The sequence below is a fragment of the Apodemus sylvaticus genome, chromosome 1, assembly GCF_947179515.1.
Source record: "Apodemus sylvaticus chromosome 1, mApoSyl1.1, whole genome shotgun sequence".
Taxonomy (NCBI): Eukaryota; Metazoa; Chordata; class Mammalia; order Rodentia; family Muridae; genus Apodemus; species Apodemus sylvaticus.
Genome location: NC_067472.1, coordinates 85,821,765 through 85,844,350, shown reverse-complemented (window position 1 = coordinate 85,844,350; position 22,586 = coordinate 85,821,765). Strand labels below are relative to the sequence as shown.

Genomic DNA, 22,586 nt, shown 5'->3' with positions numbered 1-22,586 from the left:
TATTGCTGGAATCTGGGGAGATGGCTCAGTGAGTAAGGTACTCACCACATAAACTCAAGAACCTGAGTTTGGATCCCCAGCACCCATGGATATGCTAGGCACAGTGATGCATCTGTGATTCTAGTACTGGGAAGGCAGACAGGTAGAGTGCACAGGCCAACCAGCCCAGCTGAACTGAAGAGCTACAGGTTCAGTGAGAGATTCTGCCCCCCAAATAATGCCCAGGTAGATTAAGAAGACATTTGACTTCTGTCCTCCACAGACATGCATGCACATGCATATATCACATGTATGTGTACTTATGTGGATATGTGCACATCCCCATACACACACATACACACACACAAACACACACGCGCATGCACGCACGCACGTACACGCAAATACACACATGTAGTTGAATTTCAGCTTGAAACCTTGTCTACTTATTGTAATCCCTGATGGGGCAAGGCATAGGGGATGTCCATTCATCAGCTGCTAGTTTTACATGTATGCCATGGACAGTCAACCTTAAGGACTATAATTTAAATTTTTGCAATTAAGTTCAAAGCAAAAAGCTTGAGGTTTTGGGAGGAAGGTGGTGATGCAGACATTATTAGAACTCAGTGCCTGCAGTTTCTTTCCATAGTCTAGTAACAACACCATTTGTATGTATACAGGACTGGCTTTCCAACCTGCTACAAACTGCGAGGTCTCAGTACAACATCTTGGCGTTGTAACACTCAGTCTAGTGCCAGTTCCTGCTGGGCTGTTTGCAGTGCTGCTGGAAGCCCAGAAGCTGACTCTCCAGCTGCTTGTAAACACTACCAATCAGCAGCAGAACAGACTTAGAGGGTATGCACTTCATGTGTCCCCAGCCCCACACTTATCTCCTCAAATTACAGTCTTCTCGTTCATTTCCTTCGTGGGGATGTTACTTGTAGGACAGGTGCTCACTCCTTCCCCTTCTAAACACTCATTTCCATGTTCAATCAAGCTTGGCTGATATCAAAACCCCAAGTACAGGGATTGCTGGTGAAATTAGAGTCTTCTTGTCATAGGCTTTCTCCATAAACCTAAGCTCTGTGTATGTCTGTGTTTGCATGTGTGCATGTGTACATATGTGTGTATATGTGTGTGTGAGGGAGAGAGACAGAGACCAAGAAAGACAGAGACAGAGATACAGAGAGAGACAGAGACAAACAAAAACAGAGATCTCATAGGTCCCTTTCTGTGTGGAACTAGACATGGCTTCTCTTGTCATACCAGCCACCCAAAGGGAAATGGAAAATGTTAGGTCATGTAGACATCTTGCCTAGTAGACAAAGTTTACTTGTATTTCACTCTGGAAAGGAAGCTCAAGGTAACGAGCTTGAGCCAGGAAAGGAAGGGTTTTCTTCTCTTCCTGTAACTCTACAGTGGCAAACAAACCCATGGATGCCATGGGACCTCAAAACATAATGACATAGCTATTTTTGCTTAAATCTTCAGCAAATTCATGCCAGCTCATCTTCAATGAATTTTTAACCCATGTAGGATGCCTTGGGATTTGTCTGTTCCTTCTGAGGCAACATACAGAGGCAGAAAATTAGGAGGGATGTAGGAAAGACCTATATTAATCTTCTTCAGAACAAGGAGGTGCATTGAGGATGAATCCCAAAGTTAAACTGCCTAACGGAATACCGCATGGACATGGTGTCGCAACCAACCACTTGATTATTCAGTAACAAACTCAAATATAAAAATATAAATGAATGATTATGCAAAAACTATACCTTGGGGATCCCATCAGAATTCTTAATAATTTCCAAGAAGGAATTCTTTATTAATTCCCAGCAGTCCTCAAAAGTTGGGTTGAAGACAATAGCGGGCTCATTCACTTCAAGTTTAATCGTGATTAGCTGAGGTATAAAGAAGTCCATCTCTTGGTAAGGCTCCTTAAAATCATTTCCATCCTTTAGGAGATACAAGATATATCAGGTTCTGCTATCCATTCATAGTGTTATCCAAGCACTGGGAAAGGACAGTCAGCATGCTTAAAACTGAGTCTGCCCTGTCGAGAGCTTATGCCTTCTCTAGTTCCCAAGGCCTTTCCACCGGACAGTTTATTTTAATCCAGGTCTCCTGTCCTATTTCTAAATCCTTTTTGCCCTTCAAAATTATCTTTAAAAAACCACATCTCTTGTAAGTCTCCCTGCATCCTTTACTTGTGAACTTCTGTATTTCTCCTTCTTTCATGTCATTTTATCTTCCACTTAGAAAACAATTTTACCCTCCCTTTACGGTGTCTATTATAGATTTGAGGGGAGGCTCTATGTCTTGTCCATCTCTTTGCTTCAAAATACCTAAGACAGCTATTAATCCTAGTAGTTGCTTAATAAAAACATATTGACTGAATCCAAAAGAATGTATAGTTACCTGTATACTTAAAATGACAATGACCATGAACACATGGTGCATTTCAGTCAAAATGTCAATTTCCCTAAACCGAAGCATTGATAAGGAGATATCCAGGATGCTCTATAAGACCCCTTTCATAAACTACAGTGCAAAGCTGTAAGGACTTGTGTAAGTGGTTGGCTTGAGAGCTTTTTAGACTGTTTGATGGAAGATTGGAAGTATATCAAACACAAATTTCTACTTCCCTCAAACAAATGTTACTTCTCTCTTTGTGTGGAATTTTATCCCACACATGGGATGAAATAAAAGTTATTTTATTTTATTTTGTTTTCCTGTGTGCCTCGAGAAGTAGATGCACACCTCCAGGGTTGCTACAAAATGGACATCTCAGGCTGTCCTCACAGCCCAAATTCAGCATCATTGGCTTTTATATACTTTGAGCAACTAACAGAGAGATCTACCTGCCCATGCCTCTACCTACTAAGACAAAGGGATAAAGGCATAGGCATTTATTTTGGAAAATGCTTAGAATTTGACCTTTTGATAATCAGGGAATTTAAAAATATTCACTATACTTTAAAGGTGAAATATGTACACAACATTCTTCCTTGATCCCTAGGCTGTCTAAATCTAGGAGGGCATTATAATTCTTTGAAAACCAGGGCTTCGTGCATTACACTTTCATTTCTTCTTTACTGAAGCAGTTTTACAAAGCTGTTAACTAGGCCCAACTAGCCTTTCATTCTTGGAAGTTCACTCTCAAAGAGCAAACAACCAGCCACCACTGGCATCAAGGTCACACAACAGTTCCTAAATGTTAAGACAAAAGTTGATAGCAAGAGGTCTCAATTCCAGTTTTGAACCAGAAAAGATGGCCTTTCCCAACACTGAAAGAGGCACACATTCCATTTTGTGTATCATTCTCTTAAGAAGACTTTTTGGAAATTGGCTTTCAGAGATATCTTTTTAATCAACTTAGTAGTGGGTGATGATTTGACAAAAGTTTGCTGTGCATTTTAAAAAGCTAAAGCAATCATCACCAGTGTGTATCCAATTCAGTATCTCACTGTCTGGCCGGCTCACTGCTGAGGACATGCATGAGCTCAGACTAGGCTGTCTTACCTCAGAGGGCTGGGTATGGACTCCACTACAAACCTTGTGTATCATGAAGAAAGAAACGAGGTCCCTGAGGGACTTGATGACCAACTCTCTGAGCTGTAGGGACATGAAGGAAGCGACAGACGCAAAGAATTCCTCAATGTTCCGAGAGGAGTCATAGTCATTCTTGGGAGCGAAGTGGACCCAGTGCTCCTTCTGTGTCACAAAAAGCTGGGCACAGGTGGGGATCCATCTACAGAGACAGGAGCGCACCCAAGTAAGTGGCTTTCTGAGCTCTCTGAGCCTAGGAGGTTACTAAAGCACACCCTGGGAGTGACTGTTCCCAGGAGGATTGACTGATGGGGAGGAAGGTTAACAGTGTAGTCTCACAGGCTGGAGGCTCAGCTGGATGAGCAAGAAGGAAGAAGCCTCCAGCACTTTCTCCCTCTCTGCTTCCTGGCCACTGTGCCTCGAGCCACTCAGCTCTAACCCTTCCATCCCATCATGATGGGCAGACGGCTCTGAAACCGTGAGCTCCTTCCTGAGTTGATTTTCTCTGGTGTTTGTTACAACAAAAGACAACCTGACTGATAATCTCATCACTTGGTAATGTCTTTGGTTCTGGATATAGTACTGAATGCATTTGCTAAGGATAAAGGATTTGCTAAAAGATTGCTTAATGTCTGAAGCCTCTCTGATTTTGCAACTTGAGGCTGTTCATTTTGGGTCATCTCAATACAAGTCGTTTCAGTACCTTGTGCCTTAGCACCAAGACCGAGAGGATCTCAAGGAAGAAGCAATGAGAGTGGTATCCTGACCAAACATGGTTCTGAAAGGGCAGAGGGAGTGTGGGAGGGAGGGGCAGAAAGGCTGTTGGATATAAGGTTGCCAGAGGATAGGCACTTGATGGGGACAGGTCTAGGAGGTTTTGTGGGTAGTCAACAAACTTCCTGGTCATTTTTGGGGGCTGGGGGAGGATCAGCATTCATTTTGGGGAGGTATAAATCTTTGATTCTGGCGTTCTATGGGAGACACTGACTTAGTAAGCAGAATATGTCGCGCTTCCAGGCAGTGCTTCCGAATCACCTCCTCGTACTCGTGAGGCAGCAGAGGCAGCTTTCCAGCCAGTAAGTCCGCTGTTCGAACAAACCTGAGGTTTTTAAATCTGCCAAAAGCAAGGGAGAAACGTCACAGTAAGAGACTAATCCATCCTGTGGGGCAAGTTCAAAGGATACATTTTTGAATTTTTAAGTGAGACTAGCATCCCCCAAAACTAGTGATGCCAGGCAGTTTCAGGGGGTTGAGAGGAAGCGTGGGTGGAGAAGCACAGAAAGTAATGAAGAGCCCCACCCCTCCGCTCTTTCTGCTGTCCAAACTAAAACACTGCCCAGTGTTGCTGCGCAGAGCAATGACAGAGGCACCATTCACAACTTGCTCTGTGTGAATGCTGTGCCCTGGAGTTAAGCAACACCGTGTGAGAAGAAGCAAAACCTGCACATTCAGGGACCGCTCCTGATTCTTCTCTGCTACAGCCCAGCAGGGAGTCAAGCCCAGAGCTTCATTCATGATGGCTTAGGCGAAGCTCTTTGGAAATCTCTCTCTTCTTCTCTTTCCTCTTTCCCTCTCCCTCTTCCTTCTTTCTCTGCTCCCCAACTCTCTCTCTCTCTCTCTCTCTCTGTGTGTGTGTCTGTCTGTCTCTCTGTCTCTGTTTGTCTGTCTCTCTCTGTCTCTGTGTGTGTGTGTTGTGTGTGTGTGTGTTCATGAGTGTGTATGTGTCTGTGCAAGCCAGAGGTCAACCTTGGCTGTCTTTCCTTGGGTGACATCTTGGTTATTAAAGACAGGGTCTCGTATTGGCCTGGAACTTCCTGTCTCCACCTTCCCATTCCTAGACTTCAAGCATGTGACTTCATGCTGACTTTTTACCTCGGAGCTGGTGGATGAGCTCAGGTCCTTTGCGCTGTGCATATTTGCTAACTGAGCCCTTTCCCCAGCCTCGCTGCTGGAGTTCCTATGATGAGTGAGGTTGGACTGACATCGCTCTTGACCAACACTACTCATCCTCTGGGCCGGTTCACCACACAGTCCTTATGTGTCTTTGCTTATACTGCTTAGACACTCTGAATATTTGCTGAATGGAGGATGACTCCTTGTCCCTCCTATGTTGCTCCGTTTTCCTCCTCACATTTCTCTGAATCTGTGGTCACTTTGCTGCTTGCATTATCCCACAGGCTGGTACACGGGTTGGTCACCCAGGAAAACCAGCATGTGATTTCCTTGACAAATATTTCCCCTTGCTGACTTTGTGCCCCTGATTTTTCTAATGAGCTAAAATGATTCATTAGCCTGACCTTTCAGTAATGTTTCCCACCTGATTTGTACCCTTTCTTGAGGAGCCCATTAAAAAAAAGCCACACTCTCTCCCCTCTCCCATAATAACTAATAGAATGGTTAAACAAAATATGGTACTGCCAAACTATGGAATATTATTCAGTTATAAGAAGAAATATTACTGATATTTTCTTCTCTTTGAAGGGAGGTTGAGAACATTGTGTTTAATTCAGAAACCAGATACAAGAAACCAAGCATTATATGATTCAGTATGTATTACACGTCCAGAATCTATAGATCTACTGAGACAAAGACGATTAGTGGTTTCCAGGGGCTGGAGGGGTGAACTAGATGTGATTGACAAACATGTCTTTTAGATAGTGGCAAGAGTAACACAAACTTGTGACAAACATAAAAACTACTGTGCTGTAGGTGCACTCTGAAGGGGTAAGCAGGGTGGTTTGCATGAGAATGTCTTCCATAGGTTCTTGTATTTGAATTCTTGGTCCCCAGTTGATGGCACACTGTTTGGGAAGAATGTGGAATACCAAGGAAGTGGAACATTGATGGAGAAAGTACATCACTGTGCTGGATATTTTCATGTCAACTTGACACAAGGTAAAGTCATCTGAGAGGAGAGAGCCTCGATTAAGAAAATGCCTCCATAAGATCCAGCTGTTGGGCATTTTCTTACTTAGGGAATGATGGGGGGGGGCAGGCCACTGTGAGTGGTGCTGTCTCTCTGGGCTGGTGGTCCTAGGTCCTATTAGAAAGCAGGCTGAGAAAGTCATGGGAAATAAGCCTTAAGCAGTGTCCCTCCATGGCCTCTGCATCAGCTCCCGCCTCCAGATTCCTGCCCTCTTTGAGTTCCTGTCCTGATTTCTTTCTGTAATGAACAGTGATATAGAAATGTAAGCCAAATAAACTCTTTTTCCCCTCAAAATGGTTTTCAGTCATGACGTTTCATCTCAACAACAAGAAGCCTGACTAAGAAAAATCACTGTGGACAGGTTTTAAGGGTCTCTAGTCCCACCCCACTTCCTCTTGCCTCTGTTTCCTATGTGTGGATAGATCATGGTCATGTGACCTCCTGATCCTGCTGCTGTGCTTTCCTTGACTGTCGCCATGGCCATGTCTTTGCTGCCATGAGAAACTCTATCCTTCCAGAACCACAAGCTAACATAAACCCTTTCTTCCCTGAGTCTCTTACAATCATGACCTCTATCACAGCAACAGAAAAATGAGTAACACAGTGAGTTTTACAGTGTTCTTTCACATTTGTGGGTACCGCATGCATGGATTCAACCTATAGTGTGTATAAACTTATTATGAAAAAATGTTTTTGTACTGAACAGGTACAGATTTTATTCTTGAAATTATTTCCTAAACAATCCCTGTAACATAGTACTTCCATTGTCCTAGACAGGATGATTGCTCTGGAAATGATTTTAGTATATGGGAAAGTATGAGACTATGAAGACATTAGAGTATTTTGTATAAGAGGCTTGAGAGATCATGAACTATAGTATCTGGGGTCTTAGAAATAATCTCTTTCTATAACAAGAGTCAACTGTATATTTCAGGTTTGGAAATTTGAAAGAAAAAGGGTCTCCTCTCCTTATTAACTAGATTCCTATAATTCCTAGAGTTAATATAATTCTTGATAAATATAACTGAGGTACTATGACTTGCCAGCTGAACTCCACAAAGAAAAACAGACCCATGCCTTTAAGCATCTCAAAAGGCGAGCAGATAATTAAGTGTAGAATTGTAATTTAGGGTGACAAGGATTAAAATGCAGGTAATGATGAATTAGGTACTGAAATTTTATCAGCTACTAAGTACTTTGCATGTACCAAATTACCTATTTCTCTTAATATCCCTAGAAAGCAAAAACATCTTATTTCAAACTTAGACACCAAGAAGGCAAGGCCCAAAGGTGAGAGTCAGCTCACCCATATATCTGCAAAGCAGAGAAGATTTGGACACAAACTGAATGGCTCAAAGTTATTACCCACCATGCTCCAGGGCTTACAGATAGGGGGAATGTATTTTGGGAATGCAAAGGAAGACTTCTTATACTTGTAGGTAAGCTCATGTATACAACTCGCACATTCTGTCTAGGAATCTCAGTTAGGCCCACTCTACTGCAGAACAAGAGCTGCTCACACTGTGCCATACTGAAGAGATTCACTTTTGTGCTGAACAATAAGGAAAGGAGACCAAAAGGCAGATTGCACCACACTGAAGAGGTTCACTTATGTGCTGAACAATAAAGGAGACCAAAAGGCCAAGGGCCAATTCCTTACTCTGCAAACCATAGTTCTTTGAGGTTGTACATCATGGGATTCACTGTGTGCAAATGCTCCTCATTCCACTTCTTGGCACTCTGGTAGATGTTGTGCCAGGGCACAGGGGCCCGGATCACTCTGTGAGGAAACAATCGAGGGGTACTCTTGATGAACAGCCTTGACTTTTCCATTGGGTCCATGAGGATGTAGTCAACTGGAATGAAGAAGAAGGATGCCTTATTAGGCAGGGTCTGTAAACATCCTGAGCTTCTGGCTTCATACACTCCAAATGGAAATGAGTCTCTGGCTATTTACACCCAGAAATGCTGCCTCATTGACTGGGTCAGGGGTAAGCCATTAGATGTGACTTAATTGGGGCAGTACATTCTGTTGGTATATTCTGTTTTCTTTCTGAAGATACATCACTGGAAGAAGTGTGACTTCCTAGTGTAGAAAGCTTAGATTCTTTTTTTGACAGTGCATTAGCATTTGCAGTATTCCATTAGTGATTAATTGGCTTCTCTCACCATGGGAATTACACAAACATAAACATCAATACAGTAAGCAGCACCAGATACTTATAATTGGAAATTATGACATCAAATGTGTTTGTTAGAAAAGAAAAATTGGTGAGATCTTTGTTGGGTGACAATTATGCTACACCCTGAAGAATGAATATGAGTTTATTAGAGGAAGAACATTGGGGACAGGGGGATGTCTCATATGGACACAGTCAGATGGTCTGCTCAAGGAGCTGTGAGCTAGGCTGCAGCAGACACTTCAGGTGCAAAGGGGCAACCTGAAGGTATATAGCCTGAGAAGCAAGTTGTACCTAGAAGCAAAAGACCTTGCATGTTTCTTCTTAGAAATGGTTTCTGTGTGATAACAGACAGCCATTACACTGACCACATTAGACAGTTAGGAAAATGGAAATAGCTAGGTATTTTGGTAAACATGCAAGAACAGGGAAGAAAAAATATCAGTATCACCCTTCCCCTTTCTCTCTCATATCATCTGTCATTAAATGCTTCCCAATGTGATCTGTGGTCTGTAAAAGACACTGGGTTCAGGATATAAGGGAGCAAGAAGCAGTGATGTGCCCATCAGTACCCAAAAGCTAATGGTCTAAAAAGGAGCCCAAAGCTAGAGATATGAGAAGACAACAGCACAGAGACAAAGGAGGACTTGTAAAGCAGGATGAGCTGAAAGTAGAGGTGCTAGGCTGCAAAGGATGCGGGGACAACAGAGGGGACTAGAGAAGAATCTTAGGAGCACCGGCAGGTCTTGAGCTATATGTTGAAGGTTGAGGACCCACAGTGTAATGTCTGTGTCTGTCACATCTGTGTCACCTGAAGCTTGTCAGTCATGAATCTTGGGCTTTACTCCAGATGCGCAGCTACTAAATCAGAACCTGCTTTTTACCAAGATAGTCAGGCTGTGAGCATGCTTCTTTGAAGATGGTCAGTTCAAAGGTGAACCCCAGTGATGGTGCCTGGGACGGGGAAGCATTTGCATCAAAGATTATGTGGTATTCTGGCGTGAGTTCAGTGAAATCATGGTGGGGACAGGATAAATTGGCCATGTGATGGTCCATTTTGATTGCCAGGTTGATTGGACTGAACAATGCCTAAGAAATTAGTAAGGCAGGCTCTCTGGGTGTGTCTGTGGGGATGTTTCCAGGGGTGGTTGACATGTGAGCCATTAACTGAGAAAGGAAGATCTTGCCTTGCTTGCAGATAGAGACCATCTAATAGGATGGAAGCCTGGATAGGACAAAATCCAAAGGAAGAAGCCTGGTGGCACACATGTTCTTTCTCTTCTCTCTGCTCCCTGAGTGGGACCAGGTGAGCAGCTCAGTGGTACCACATGTCCCTACTATGTGATACGCTGCTCCATTACAACCTAAAAGCAATAGAGGTAGCTGATTGTGTCCACAAACCCCTAAAACCATGAGACAAAGTGAACCATTCCTCCTTTGAACGGATTTTTCCAGCTATCTCATAACAGCAATAACAAAGCAGAGACATAGAAAAAGTCAGTGAGTGCCCTTTGTGTAGGAGCTTCTTGCCCACTTAAGCCCAGACTTACCAATGCTTTTCATGAGGCTATAGTAATAGTCACTTTCCTTCTCAGACCTAAGCGAGACTTGAAGGGGTTCGAGGGATGGAGTTGTCAGCAGCATCTTAGGAATCAGTTTGTAAATTCGCACCATCACCTCCTCATCCTCCGGGGCAATCATGTCTTTTCGGATACCGTTGGTCAAATAGTAATAATATCTCTTCCAGAAATGAAGAAAGAAAAAGGTAATGACCAAAGGGCAGTGCCTACCTATTCCACCCACCAGGTAATCTGCCATCAAGTGGCCAACAGGGCCGTTCACACAGCAGTCATCCACGCCCTTTTCAGATCACTTCACACACATTGCATGTGACAGGGCCATGGGCAGGGTCTTCTCACTAAAGACAAGAACTGCTTAGCTCTGAGTATTTTAGTTTTCCTTATAGGAGCTGGGGCTCCTATAGAGATTCCCCTCATTTTCAAAATGCATACACAGGCTACATTTTGCTTATGATTTATAGGGCTGCTAGAAAAAAAAATACAGAACACAATTGGCTCACTCGCACAAAAGATCTTTATCTGAAATTCAGATGTAACTGAGTATCCTTCTTTGTGTGGTAAAAAGCCACCCACTATGGGCTGCCTTGTGGTGAACTATGTACTCAAAAGCCCCTGTTTCTAAGATCTGCACCTTCATGTGCCCCTCCCTGTCAAGTAGAGAAAGCAAAGATACACACATCCAAATCCTCAGTCAGTCTCTGTGGTGGAGTTTGGACTTCAGTGTTCTTTTAACATTCCCCAGGTGACTATCATTCGCTCTTTAGAATCACTCAGGTGCCGAGATACTCTTTACCAAGTTGAGGGGCGCAGTAGGAAAGTACCTCCAGGTCTAACTCAGATGGCTTTTGCTCTTTACTTTCTATTTCCATCTCCTGTTGCAACATCACATCCATCTGTTGTTCTGGGCTCATGGGTCTGCTTTCTGGGCGGATCAAGCAGGAGTCCATGGCGTTCTTCATGCTCAAGGAGGATGAGTATTTGCAGGCAAATGGCGTCCTGAAAAGTTGTTACAGTTCATCGCTTAGGAGTCGCAAGGAGGCTACTGTATTTTATCAGCTCTACTTTGCCAACCTGAAGATTGCAAGGGAAGCCCCTCCCTCTCCTCTATGCCATCTAGTGACATATAATGGGCGCATGTCAGATGGCCCAAATATGTAACACTTCCCATGCTGTAAACACTGGCCTTCCTCATTCTATTAACCTACTTTTATAGAGAGCCTTGAAAAATGGTGGAGGAAATGTACTGAGTGTGTGACCAGATTTGGAAGCCAAGAAGCAGGCTATGACTTGAATGAGAGCAGAGAGCGGCTCCTTTGGTCCAATCTCCTCTATTCTATGGCACCCACAGTGACACCTTACCCAGTAGCATCATCCTTGGTTTTGAGGTACAACTTCATTTTCTTCTTGGAGGGCTCTAATGAGGATTTAGATGCTGTGAGAGTGGAGAAAGAAAGACATCAGGGATGAGGCATTCTCTGTCTGCAGGATGTGGCCCTTGGGGATGGTCTTGGAGAGCAGTAAGGGGAGTGAACGTGGTGGGGAGTGGAGAGGTAGAAAAAGTGGGTTCCGGTTACCTGTGTGGCTCTGAGGAAGTCACCCAACTACTCCTGCTCTCAGCTTCTTAGTTCTAAGATGCAGGATGAGTGTATCGTCCATTCATACATACTTTCAACAACTACTAACAATTTCCTCCTCAATTCACCGCTTAATGTTCTATGTTCTATTTTCTAAGCATCAGTCATATTATTTAGTACTTTTTGTAAAGTATACTCAGGTTTTTATACTCAGTAGATTTATTTTTTTAAAGGAAAACTTTATGACATGCCCCAACTAAAACACAATATCATCTCTAACAAGTGTATAATAGCTGCAAATAAACCAAAGTCATTTGCAACAAAAAGAAGGTAACTACAGATAAATTTAATATTTGATGCAAAAGCAATTTTAGTAAATTTTTTTCTAGAGACCATTACTTGCTAAAGATATTAGCCTGAGGAAATCAAACATAGCATAGAAATGTTAAAGGCATATTTATAACTAAAGTGACACTTGGGGATTAGATGCCCTCCCTTATAAAGTGAGAACTCAGGAGATCCTTCGATTACTTTCAACATAAAAAGTTACTCTGAGAATACAGCAATTTCTGGATAGAGCCAAAAACAATGATCCTGAGTGAGGTAACCCAGACACAGACAAATGTTGCATACTTTCTTTTATATGTGCTTATTAGCTTTTAAGTTTCAGTGCTTGTATTTCCATCCAGATAACTAACTGTATAGGTTAGATACCTAGTAAGGGTACAGGAGGGAGGAGGGGATCTTCCAAGGAAGGGGAAATAGAAAATAGAGCTATAAAAAGATGAAGAGGAAACTGGATTAGAAGAATCAAAGTGGGACAGGAAGGAAAGGCAGGGAATGTGTGGAGGGACAACACTAAAAGACATTTGAAAAGCCATATGGAAACCCACTACTATAGAGAAAAGCCATATGGAAACCCACTACTATAGAGGCTTCCTAGGATATCTATGAAAGGAAATTAAAAGGAGTCACTGTATAATAGGGGAGACAACACCTCAACTACAAGGAAAACCTCTGGTGTTGTAAATGGATTGTATCTTGTTGAGTTTTGAACCAAAGGCATCCTATAGACCCCCAGAAACATCACAGGATATTGCCAAGACTACTGGTCATTCTCCACAACCTGAAAGTAAAATCCCATTGCTGAGGATACCACTTATGTCATCAAACATGGAGGAATAATGCTGGTGCCCAATTAGGAGCTTAGCCCATCCTGAGTAGTATTTATGATGCTATGAGTTACTCTGTGTGCTACTGAAGGAGAAAATTGATAGTCGATATCATCTAGCTATAGTCCTTGTAACATTGAACAGAAACTTGCCCACAAGACATAGTGGTGTAACCGTAGTACAAATATAGGAATAACAACCACTTTTTAAAAGAATGGATTTAATTTAAGGTCAGTTCCATGAGATGAAACCCATTACCCAATACTGCTAAAGTGGCCAAGAACCCAAGACTAGCTAGGTCATGGGCCCTAAAGGGGAAACCTGCTACTATTATTCCACTAAAGGAACACAGCAGTGAAGTGTCTAATGATACATTGCTATACCTATAGATGAGTGCCTTTCACAAGCCTCATCAAAGAAGCTTCTTCTTGCTCTAGACGGTAATTAACTGAGAGACTCACAACTGGACAATGTGCAAAGAGTGAGAGCAGTTAGAACGCTCAGTCCTAAATGGGTTGTTTCAGTAAGACCCCTATCCTCAAGACCAGGGATCTAGGTAAAGAGGGGGGGGGCTGAAAGATTATAAGAGCTAGACATGGTGGTTGGCACACAAGGAAATAGCATCTTCCAGACACTACAGGACCAATGCACATATGAGCTCATGGACTATGACAGCATACACAAGACCCACACAGGTTCAAACCAGAAAAAAAAATCCCAGCACTACAAAGACAAGTGAACACAGGGTTGACTCTAATCAAGAGGGAAAATTTGCAATTGATTTTTGTTGGGAAAGGGAAAACCAGTTTTCTGCAATGAATTGTTACTGGGTATATAAACTACATGCTAAGGCAGGCTCCATGCCCAGGAGTAGCTGGCCAGCACAAAACAAACTCTGTGGTTTTTTGTTGTTTTCATTTTTTTGTTGTTTTGTTGTTGTTGTGCGTGCACACACATGTGTGTGCTTTGCTTTGTTATTTTTGTCCTTTTTTTCCCTTTGTTTTGATTTTTTGAGAGAAAGAGAACTCAAAGAATTGGGTGAGTTGGGAGGTGGGGAGAATCTGGAAGGCATTAGGGGAGGGCAAATGATAAAAATGGATAAAAATTTTTAATTAAAAAAGATACACTGATTTCTCAGGATGAACCCTCTTTACATACTGAATTTGTTGCTTTTTGGGGTCCTCAGACTTTCCAATTTCCATAATGTGATTAAAATAATCACATTCTGTTGTCTATAAGGTACTCAGGTTATGTATTCTGTTGTGGAAATTCAGCCTTAAATAAGAATCATAGTATTCATGATTAGAACTTGAAACCCAAGTTTCTAGGTGTTGTGTGTGAGTCTCCCTGATGTTGTTTCCTGTGTATTTAGGTGACTACGGTCTGGGTTGACACCTTGATTGTGTGATTGTGAGAGATCTTGAGCTTGGACTACCTAATTAAACCAAATATAGAGGTCTGATCTGTCAAACAGAGAGATGATGACTAGGGTTTGCTTTGAGTCATGTCATTTTGGGGTAATCTGTGATGTCACCATCTGCGATGTAGTTTACACATTAAGCAGTGCTGGTGTTTGCACATGATGTACAAACTTTGGCCATGATAGTAATTTCCATTTCATAGGTAGAGAAAGTGAGGCTCTATGAAGCTATTCAAGTTTAGGTTTAACCAAGGGCAGAACCAGAATCAAAACCCAGAAGTAGAAGTCTCTTCCAAGGCCCCTTCTGCACAAAATATGGCACATTGTTACAAGTACCTAATGGCAGTCCTTGGCTGCTCTTGTCCCTAGGGACACTGATGGTGACTGGCTGGTAGACCTTCAGCAGGTCTTTCAGCTTCATGTCCCGAGCTGTCAAGGAATAGTTATTGCCAATAGAGTCACTGGGTCCACGCTGTTGGTCCTGTTCTTTGAAGGGCACAGCCAGGGTCCAGGATGTGCGTTGCATCAGTGGGGGATAGAAGCTGTGTGACATGACAGTCTGTGAGGGAAATAATGTAAGGGAGACATAGTCAGAGACATCTCTGTAAGGCTGGGATCTTCTCCCATTGAAACTGAGTTTCACATGCTACATGCCTTCACATGCTATATTTCCACTCTATCCAGGGAAATACTTTGTGCATGGATACTTCTCTACCCAGTGGAAGATATCTAAAGCCAAGGAAAACAGCTAGCATTTAACACCCAAGAGTTAGGCATCAATGTGCTTTTATTCTTCACAAGCACAGTGAAACACATGTAACTTCTCTCATTTTACAAGCGAAACTGCTGAAATAGAGTTTCTCTAACACTGTGGGTAAAGGGCAAGGTAAGAAGCAAACATACCTTCGTGCAAACACAAACAAATCTCTTTACCGCATTTCGCTGTAGTATCTTCTGGTGACAAAATGGCAAGAGCTATTGATCCCGCTTGCCGAGACTACTAGCATTTACGAGAACCCGATGAATACCCCTACAGGTGAGGTGCATTCCTCAGATCTCTTCCTTCAGCAGAAGAGCTGCCAGCCATGGGCACTAACCTTATAGATTTCAGATGGCTCCTCATTTGCAGACACAGGCAGAGGTGGCAGCTCTGGCCGTGCCTGGGAGTGGCTCATGTGATGTATGGAGTCACTTTTGTCAAGCTGTGGGAATGGGAACAAAGTCACTCTTCAGGAATTAGGACAGGTTTCTGGGCTCTGGAGAGGGTGAGAACTGTAGAGGTTCCCCATCGTTTTATGCACATAGTACTGCTCAGGCACCTCCATCCACCCTACATGACTATTTCATGTATGACTAATCATCAACCTGTCTCTTTTCCAGCACCTCCTCTTTAGCTTTTCCTCTATAGGAAATCTGTTTATTTTCCTATCCTACAGGAAACCCCAAGTTTTGAGTGTGCCTATTACCCAAGCTTGGGTAAGGTTAACATGAACTTCTTTTAATTTTTATTCATTTATTATTAATATTAGTAATGTTATTACTAAGTGTGTGCATGGTGTGTGTGCGCATGCATGTGTGCATCCAGGTGCACATGACTTGGCTGTGCACATGTGTACCGTGATGTATTCTGTGTTGTAAATCAGTGGACAGTTTTGTGGACTTGGATCATTCCTTCCACCTTTCTGTGGGTTTGGGGGATTGAACCCATGTCACCAGGCTTGCAGGATAAGCTCCTTTACCTGCTGAGCCATCATGTCAGGGCCCCCAAGGTGAATAGCTTTTAAAAGTTGACTTTTGACTTTCACATATACCAAGTTTTTGACTAAAAACATACTCGGGCAATGGTTTGATATCTTGTATATGTTTAACAAGCATGTGAGCGCCTCTCTGTGATTTCTTTAAGAAACACGAGTGTGGGAGTCAACTTTCATCAGCAAGTCTACACTTGGGTGTGAGCCTCAGATGGGTGTGAACTTCAACTCATCTGACAGCCGCTCTCGGTCCCCATGTGCCTCTCCTGAACAGAGATGAAAGTGGCTGTAGGATGAATAGCATCGCATGAGGGTTTTGTCTGAGGACTCAGCTCCACAATGCAAGACAGGCCCTTCATCTGAGGTGTGACAGAGACATGTCACTGGGGAAGAAACTGCTGTGTTGATAGAGAGGCTCTGCTGTTCTTCTCTTTCAGGATAATTTTTAAAAGGCTAACCCTTTTAGCCCTAGAATGTGATTTTTGACTAGCTCTGATGTAAGATGAGATGCTGGGTTAGAGATTTATTTACGTGGGTCTGCACATTATGCCATGCAAGATTGCTGGTGCAGGCTGGGGTGGAAGAGAATCATAGGATTCCCTATCAGTCATGAGTCACCAAGCCTAACCCCCCCACTGATAACCCCTCACCTCCATTACCCCCTCCCCCCAGGAGCTCCTACATCACTAAATAAGCAGCATTATCTACCAAAACTCCAAATGACTCTATGACAGCATGTACAACCTTAAGGGGTTTTTTTTGGTAGCTCATTCTAGCTGATCAACCCAAGACCCAGAATGATGGGCATCACATCCCAAACACACAAGAGGCACACTTGTTCTCTGGCCTCAAACTCAAAATCCTCCTCTCAGCTTCTGAAGTATTGAGGTTCCAGTCATGAATCATCATACCCAGTTTTAATATCTCATCTAAATCACTAACCGCCTCTTTGTCCTTTACCTCAATCTCAAGGACCCAAGAGTTAACCAGTCATCTCCAATAATTCTTTTATGACAGAAATCTATGCCATCTCTGCATCAACAAGGGGAGCAAAACAGGAAAAATCTCCAAACCAACTAGAAATTATCATCCACATCGGGTACAATACCATCCAAACAAGAGTCTGGCAAGGATGCTTTCAGGGATATGAAGATATTCATTATTCATTTCAAAGTCCCAGATGTGAAGTATGTATCGATGGATAGGTTAGGGCTGTCTGCACTGTGTCTTTGCATGCAAGAAGAATTTGTGGTCAGTGGAAAACTCTCCTTTGACTTAGATTTTAAAATCTGTTTTAAATAAAAAGCTCTATTAAAGAGCAACAAACACCTCCAGAGCGAGCAGAACATCTTGAGTTACAACAAGAGCCGGGATGAGCTACTAACCCCAGAAGCCCTGACCCTGTGGAGTCAGAGAGGAGCTTAATATTATCTTGGCGGCTGTGCTTCTGCTCACCATGGGACAAACTGGATTTCAGTGCTGAGAGTTCCTGGGAAGTTCATCCTCCCACCAGAAGAAAGCAGGATATAGTCCTGGTGGGAAAATCTGCTCTACCGCAATTTCAATCTATGAGGTACCATGTGGCTGAGCCTAGCCTCTGGCTCTGGGCAGAGACCACTCAGATGGCTCCATGTTCCTGCCTGTGGTGATGGGCTAGAGGATGGCACCTGAATCAAGCTGTTGAGCAGAGTATTCCCTCATACTTTTGCCAGAGCTACAGAAAAAGGCACACCCTCTGTCATTAGGTCATTGACTGAGAGGTTAGCTTATGCCCAGAGCTCCTAACAGTCATCTCTGCCTGCCGTGGGGAACATGTGCCTTAAAATAAAGCAAAGTAGAAGCCGGCAAAGTCACCAGAAGAAGAAAGCATCTCACGGCATCAGCAGGAACCCTGTGTCTAACTTGCACTTCTTGGTTATCAGAACCTATAGATTCTGTGAGATGTAGGGCACACTGAATTATACTTCTATCTTCCCAACCTGAGAAAGGGTCAGTCTAGTGACAGACACGAACGCAGTTGACTCAGAAAGCTCAAGACAGAGAAGAAAGACACCATAGCTCACAAGCAGACAGCGAAGCCATTCTCCAGCTAATGAAAAAGCAAACACTGAGAGGGTTGCAGAGAGTGAGGTCCTCTGCCTCCATCCTTAAGCTAGTTCCTGGGTGCAGACTAAGATATCCACAGAGAAGCCTGCGGGACAGGAACACGGCGCCGTGAATAATCAGCACAGGCAGGAAGGAGCAGATTCTACAACACAGTAGGGAGTTTTCTCAACTAAATCTGGCTAGGAATTTTCTGGGAGAGAGTTTCTGGTGGGCGTAGATGGAGAGTTTTATAACAGCTTGCTCACTACACAAAATGACTTGCTAACAACATGAATGTCTAAGCGTCCTCTTTGGTAAGTTTTAGGGAACTTTCATTTCAGAGCATGGGCATGGATACAGAACAGATCTAAACTTTACAAAGTGTCCACTTTAAATGCTCCTCTGGGTACTTGAAGTGACAGGTCTTAGTATCTTGGGCTTTTTTTTATCCGATATTCTTGCACCTGGATTGGGAGGAAGTATGACTTTGGGGCAGTTTGTTTTTAAGGTGGGATCCACTAAGCACCCCAGGCTAGCCTCACTGGCTTAGCTTCCCAAGAGCCATAACCCAGTACAGACGGTTTATTTCTGAGCACACACGATGGCTTTCATGAATCTGCTGCACTGGACTCATTCCATCCTGAGTTAAAAATAGACCTCTTGGCTCCCTACCCTCATGCTCCAAATCTGGAGTCTTTGAGGGTGATGGCCAAGAGACTCTGATTTCCGATAAAGTTGTTATTGTCGTTTTGAGATCGTGTTGTCCAGGCAGCCCCTGAATGCACAGTCTAACCTGCCTCATCCCCAAAGCTGTAAGATTACAGGAGTGAACCTCCATGCCTATGGGATCCTATGGTTTTTAATCTAAAAATTATTTTTAAAACTTGTAATGTCTATGCAGGTGTGCATGCCCGCACAAGGTGTCAGGTGACCTACTCAATCACTGTCCGTCTTACTCCTTTGAGACCGGGTTTATGGCTGGACCTGGAACTAAGATGGTGGTCAGCAAGTCTCAGTAACTCCCCTGCCTCAGACCCACACACCTTACTCCCCCCCACCTCCCGGTGCGGTGCTGCAGTTACAGCTGTATGTTTCCACGCCCACTTAACATAGGCGCTGAGGGATGAACTCAGGACCTCGTGCTTGTGCTGCAAACATTCTTATCCACTGAGCCATGGCCTTCCCAGCCCAAGACTACATCAGAGCGCAGTCAAAGATGGGACCTGCTCACTGGGACCACGGAGTCTAACGCCATTGGAAGGGAAAAGGACAACAGGTTCTACTTCTAAATGCTCAGAGTAAAAATTTAAAATACAATTAACATATTTTCTAGGTCAAAAGGAATCTAACACGGCAATCTCTCTGTGTGAGATGTCCCTCCTCCCACACACTCATTTCCCTACATGTTGAAGACACAAGTACGAAAAAACATGCCTTAAACTTCACACCCACCTTCTGCTCTGAGCAATCGGTGCGGCTCATGGTACCTGTTCTAAGTGTACGATTAAAAAAGAATGCAGAGTTCTCAGTTTCTCTGAGGATCAGTCTCTCCCATCCAGCGACTTTGAAATCTGTGGTTCCTTAGGGCAGAATGGGGACTCCAGCAGTGGAATATTCAGGCACTCTGGACGTTCTGATATAGAGCTGCCTTTCTGAGGTCATAGACTCTGGTATCTCAGAGAGTTCCCTGGCAGAAAGGGAGAGAAGGAAAAGAGAAAGAGGGAGCCTGGCCTTCTGCGGGAAGTCCTCCTCTAGTTCCCACTCCTCATCACAGTATATCTTCTTTTCCTCTCAGCAGGTTTCTTGGAACTTCCCAGAATACACTGAAGTCTCTGCAGAGGGCAAAATGGAAGCACGGTTACATATTAATATGAAGAAGAGGATTTGCTGTCCCAAATAACGGCCCTGGGAGTCTAGATTCCTCTCCCTCTTCCCTCACCAGTTCTGAGAGTAATAGAGCTTGTACCCAGTCCCGGTGACAGGTAACCAGGTTTTAGCGTCTGTTGCTAAGAGGAGGGGCCTCTTGTACCCTAAACACAAGACTGGGCGTGACCTGCTAGCTCCTCTGTAGGAGGCTGAGCTGAGCAGCAGGAGGTATGAGTGACAGAAGGGAGGCGGGGGTGCTTAGTAAGGGCCCAGGAACGCAGCAATAAGAGATCGTGACCTAGGAGGGGTCTACAGGCACCCAGGCTGGCATTGAGTCCTGGAGGTCTAGAGTTGGAACTGTCTAACCCAGACCCTGCACTTCCCATTAGATGATGGGAAACTTGTGCAAATCCCTTTATCTTTTCAGGGAATGTGTCAGCTTTCACGTACAAACCCTACGTCCTTTTGTTTGGAGGGGGAAATATTGTGAGCACCCATCCCATAAGGTTTGTTTGAGGGTTTAATAAAATAATATATATAAAACAGTTTGCACTGTAAATTTATTCGAATTTGCCTAGGATTTCTATACACACACACACACACACACACACACACAGAGAGAGAGAGAGAGAGAGAGAGAGAGAGAGAGTAACTTTGAACTTCTCATCACTTGCTTCTACTTCCTCAGTGCTGAGATTACAAATGTGACCACCATGCTCAGTTTATGCAATTCTGGAGACCAGCCCAGTGCATGATGGGTAAACATTCTACCCCTCCGAGCCATGTCCTCAGCTCTTCCCCACTTCTGCCACCATAGTCTTGCATCTTGAAAATGTTCTCTGTCCTGGTTAGGTTGGGACAATTTTGTCACTCCATGCAACAGGCTCTTTGTGAATGTTGTGGTCAGCACACCATTCCTAATAATCACAGGCACACTACACACACCTACCCAAGATTCACCACTGCACCTGCATCCAAAGGGCTTACTACATGCGTTCAAAATTCTCTTGAACCCAAGTTAGACTTGTTAATGTCTCTCAGGCTGCTGTGGTGCGTGTCTGTCTCTCCATCTAGTTTTCCCTTAATTCCCTGCACAAGGGAAGCAAGACAGAGATGCACGGTTTTCCAACCTTCGCTTTTCTTCATCAGAGTGGATATAGCAGGAAACTTCACTGTTTTTTTCTACAAAGCAACTGCCCAGGGCATACATGATTTCAGCCCCTTTAAAAAACACCAAGTAATTCAGGGTTTGGTTTTTTTTTCCCACTTAGAACACTTGCCAACACATGCAAGGTCCGGCTGTGCTGCTCAGCACATGAATAAAGTGTATCGGATCAGCCCTCTGTTTCAGTAGCTGCCCAGACATGCATGCACGTGTGTGTGTGTGTGTGTGTGTGTGTGTGTGTGAGAGAGAGAGAGAGAGAGAGAGAGAGAGAGGGGAGAGAGGGGGGGGGAGGGAGGGAGGGAGGGACAAGCATGGTGTTTATAAGCCCACAGGGGCTCCTGGGTAAGGAGACAGGCTCTTGTCCAAAATGTAATGTGCTTTAAAAACTAGCGGTGTTCAAAGACATTGAAACACAATGTCTACCCCTCCGAGGTGGACCTTCTGTCCACTGATAGATGTGAGCTGCTGGTGTTCGCGTCCACCACATTAGAGGAGAGGTCAGCTGGATTTAGGTCATGTTCCTGCTCTGGCTGTTAACAGTTAAGGTGAACACCTTGCTGAAGGCTCCTCCCCTCACTTCTTATTCTTCATAGGCAAGTGCTTAGGATAGATCTCACAGGGGTGAAAGCATTGCTTAACTAGAACAAGTATGCTAGGCCCATTGGGGCTAGTATAACAAAGTACCATAGGCTGAATGGCTTATTGAAAAAAAAAAAACAACAAAAAGAAGCATTTCTTATAATTCAAAAGGCTGGAAATCTGAAGTCTGGGTGCCAGCATGGTAAAATTTCAGCAGGGAGTCTAGACTGCCAGCTTTTTATAGTGCTCTTCCTAGTACCCTAGTAGAAAGAGGTAAGACATTCACCTCTCCTCTCCTCCCCTCTCCTCCCCTCCCCTTCCCCCTCCCCTCTTCTCTCCCCTCCCTCCCCCTCCCCTCCCCCTCCCCTCCCCCTCCCCTCCCCCTCCCCTCCCCCTTCCCTCCTCTCTCCCCTCCCTTTCCTTCCTCTCCTTCTCCCCTCCTCTCTCCTCTCCCTTCCTCTCCCCTCCCTTTCCTTCCTCTCCTTCTCCTCTCCTCTCTTCCCCTTATAAGGCATTGATCTATTCATAAGGGCTTCATCTCCTTGACTAACGACCTCGCAAAGGCCCCCACCCCAACACCTAATACCATCACATCAGGGGATAAAGGGATAAAAACATTCAGTCCACTGCTATAAGAAGTTGTGGGAAGGCCTGGAAGAAGCTTCGCATGGGTTTATTTTATCAGTCCTTTGAACGTTCTTCAAGAGCCAAGTTGTTGATGCTACAAAGATGCTACACCTCCAGATGAGAAATAGAGCAG

General features: G+C 43.9%; 1 protein-coding gene across 1 annotated transcript in view; it reads right to left on the bottom strand.

Moving 5' to 3' along the window:
* The window catches only part of Dnah3 (dynein axonemal heavy chain 3), a 171,495-nt gene extending 151,797 nt beyond the window's left edge, over positions 1 to 19,698 (bottom strand). The window contains exons 1-10 of the mRNA XM_052175029.1: positions 19,669 to 19,698; positions 15,478 to 15,582; positions 14,711 to 14,939; positions 11,574 to 11,646; positions 11,036 to 11,210; positions 10,185 to 10,374; positions 8,115 to 8,310; positions 4,517 to 4,642; positions 3,535 to 3,730; positions 1,755 to 1,934 (exon numbers count right to left, since the gene is read on the bottom strand). Of these exons, the coding sequence (XP_052030989.1) occupies positions 1,755 to 1,934; positions 3,535 to 3,730; positions 4,517 to 4,642; positions 8,115 to 8,310; positions 10,185 to 10,374; positions 11,036 to 11,210; positions 11,574 to 11,646; positions 14,711 to 14,939; positions 15,478 to 15,582; positions 19,669 to 19,698 (1,500 nt within the window). The remainder of the gene's footprint in view (positions 1 to 1,754; positions 1,935 to 3,534; positions 3,731 to 4,516; positions 4,643 to 8,114; positions 8,311 to 10,184; positions 10,375 to 11,035; positions 11,211 to 11,573; positions 11,647 to 14,710; positions 14,940 to 15,477; positions 15,583 to 19,668) is intronic.
* Positions 19,699 to 22,586: the final 2,888 nt, after the last annotated feature.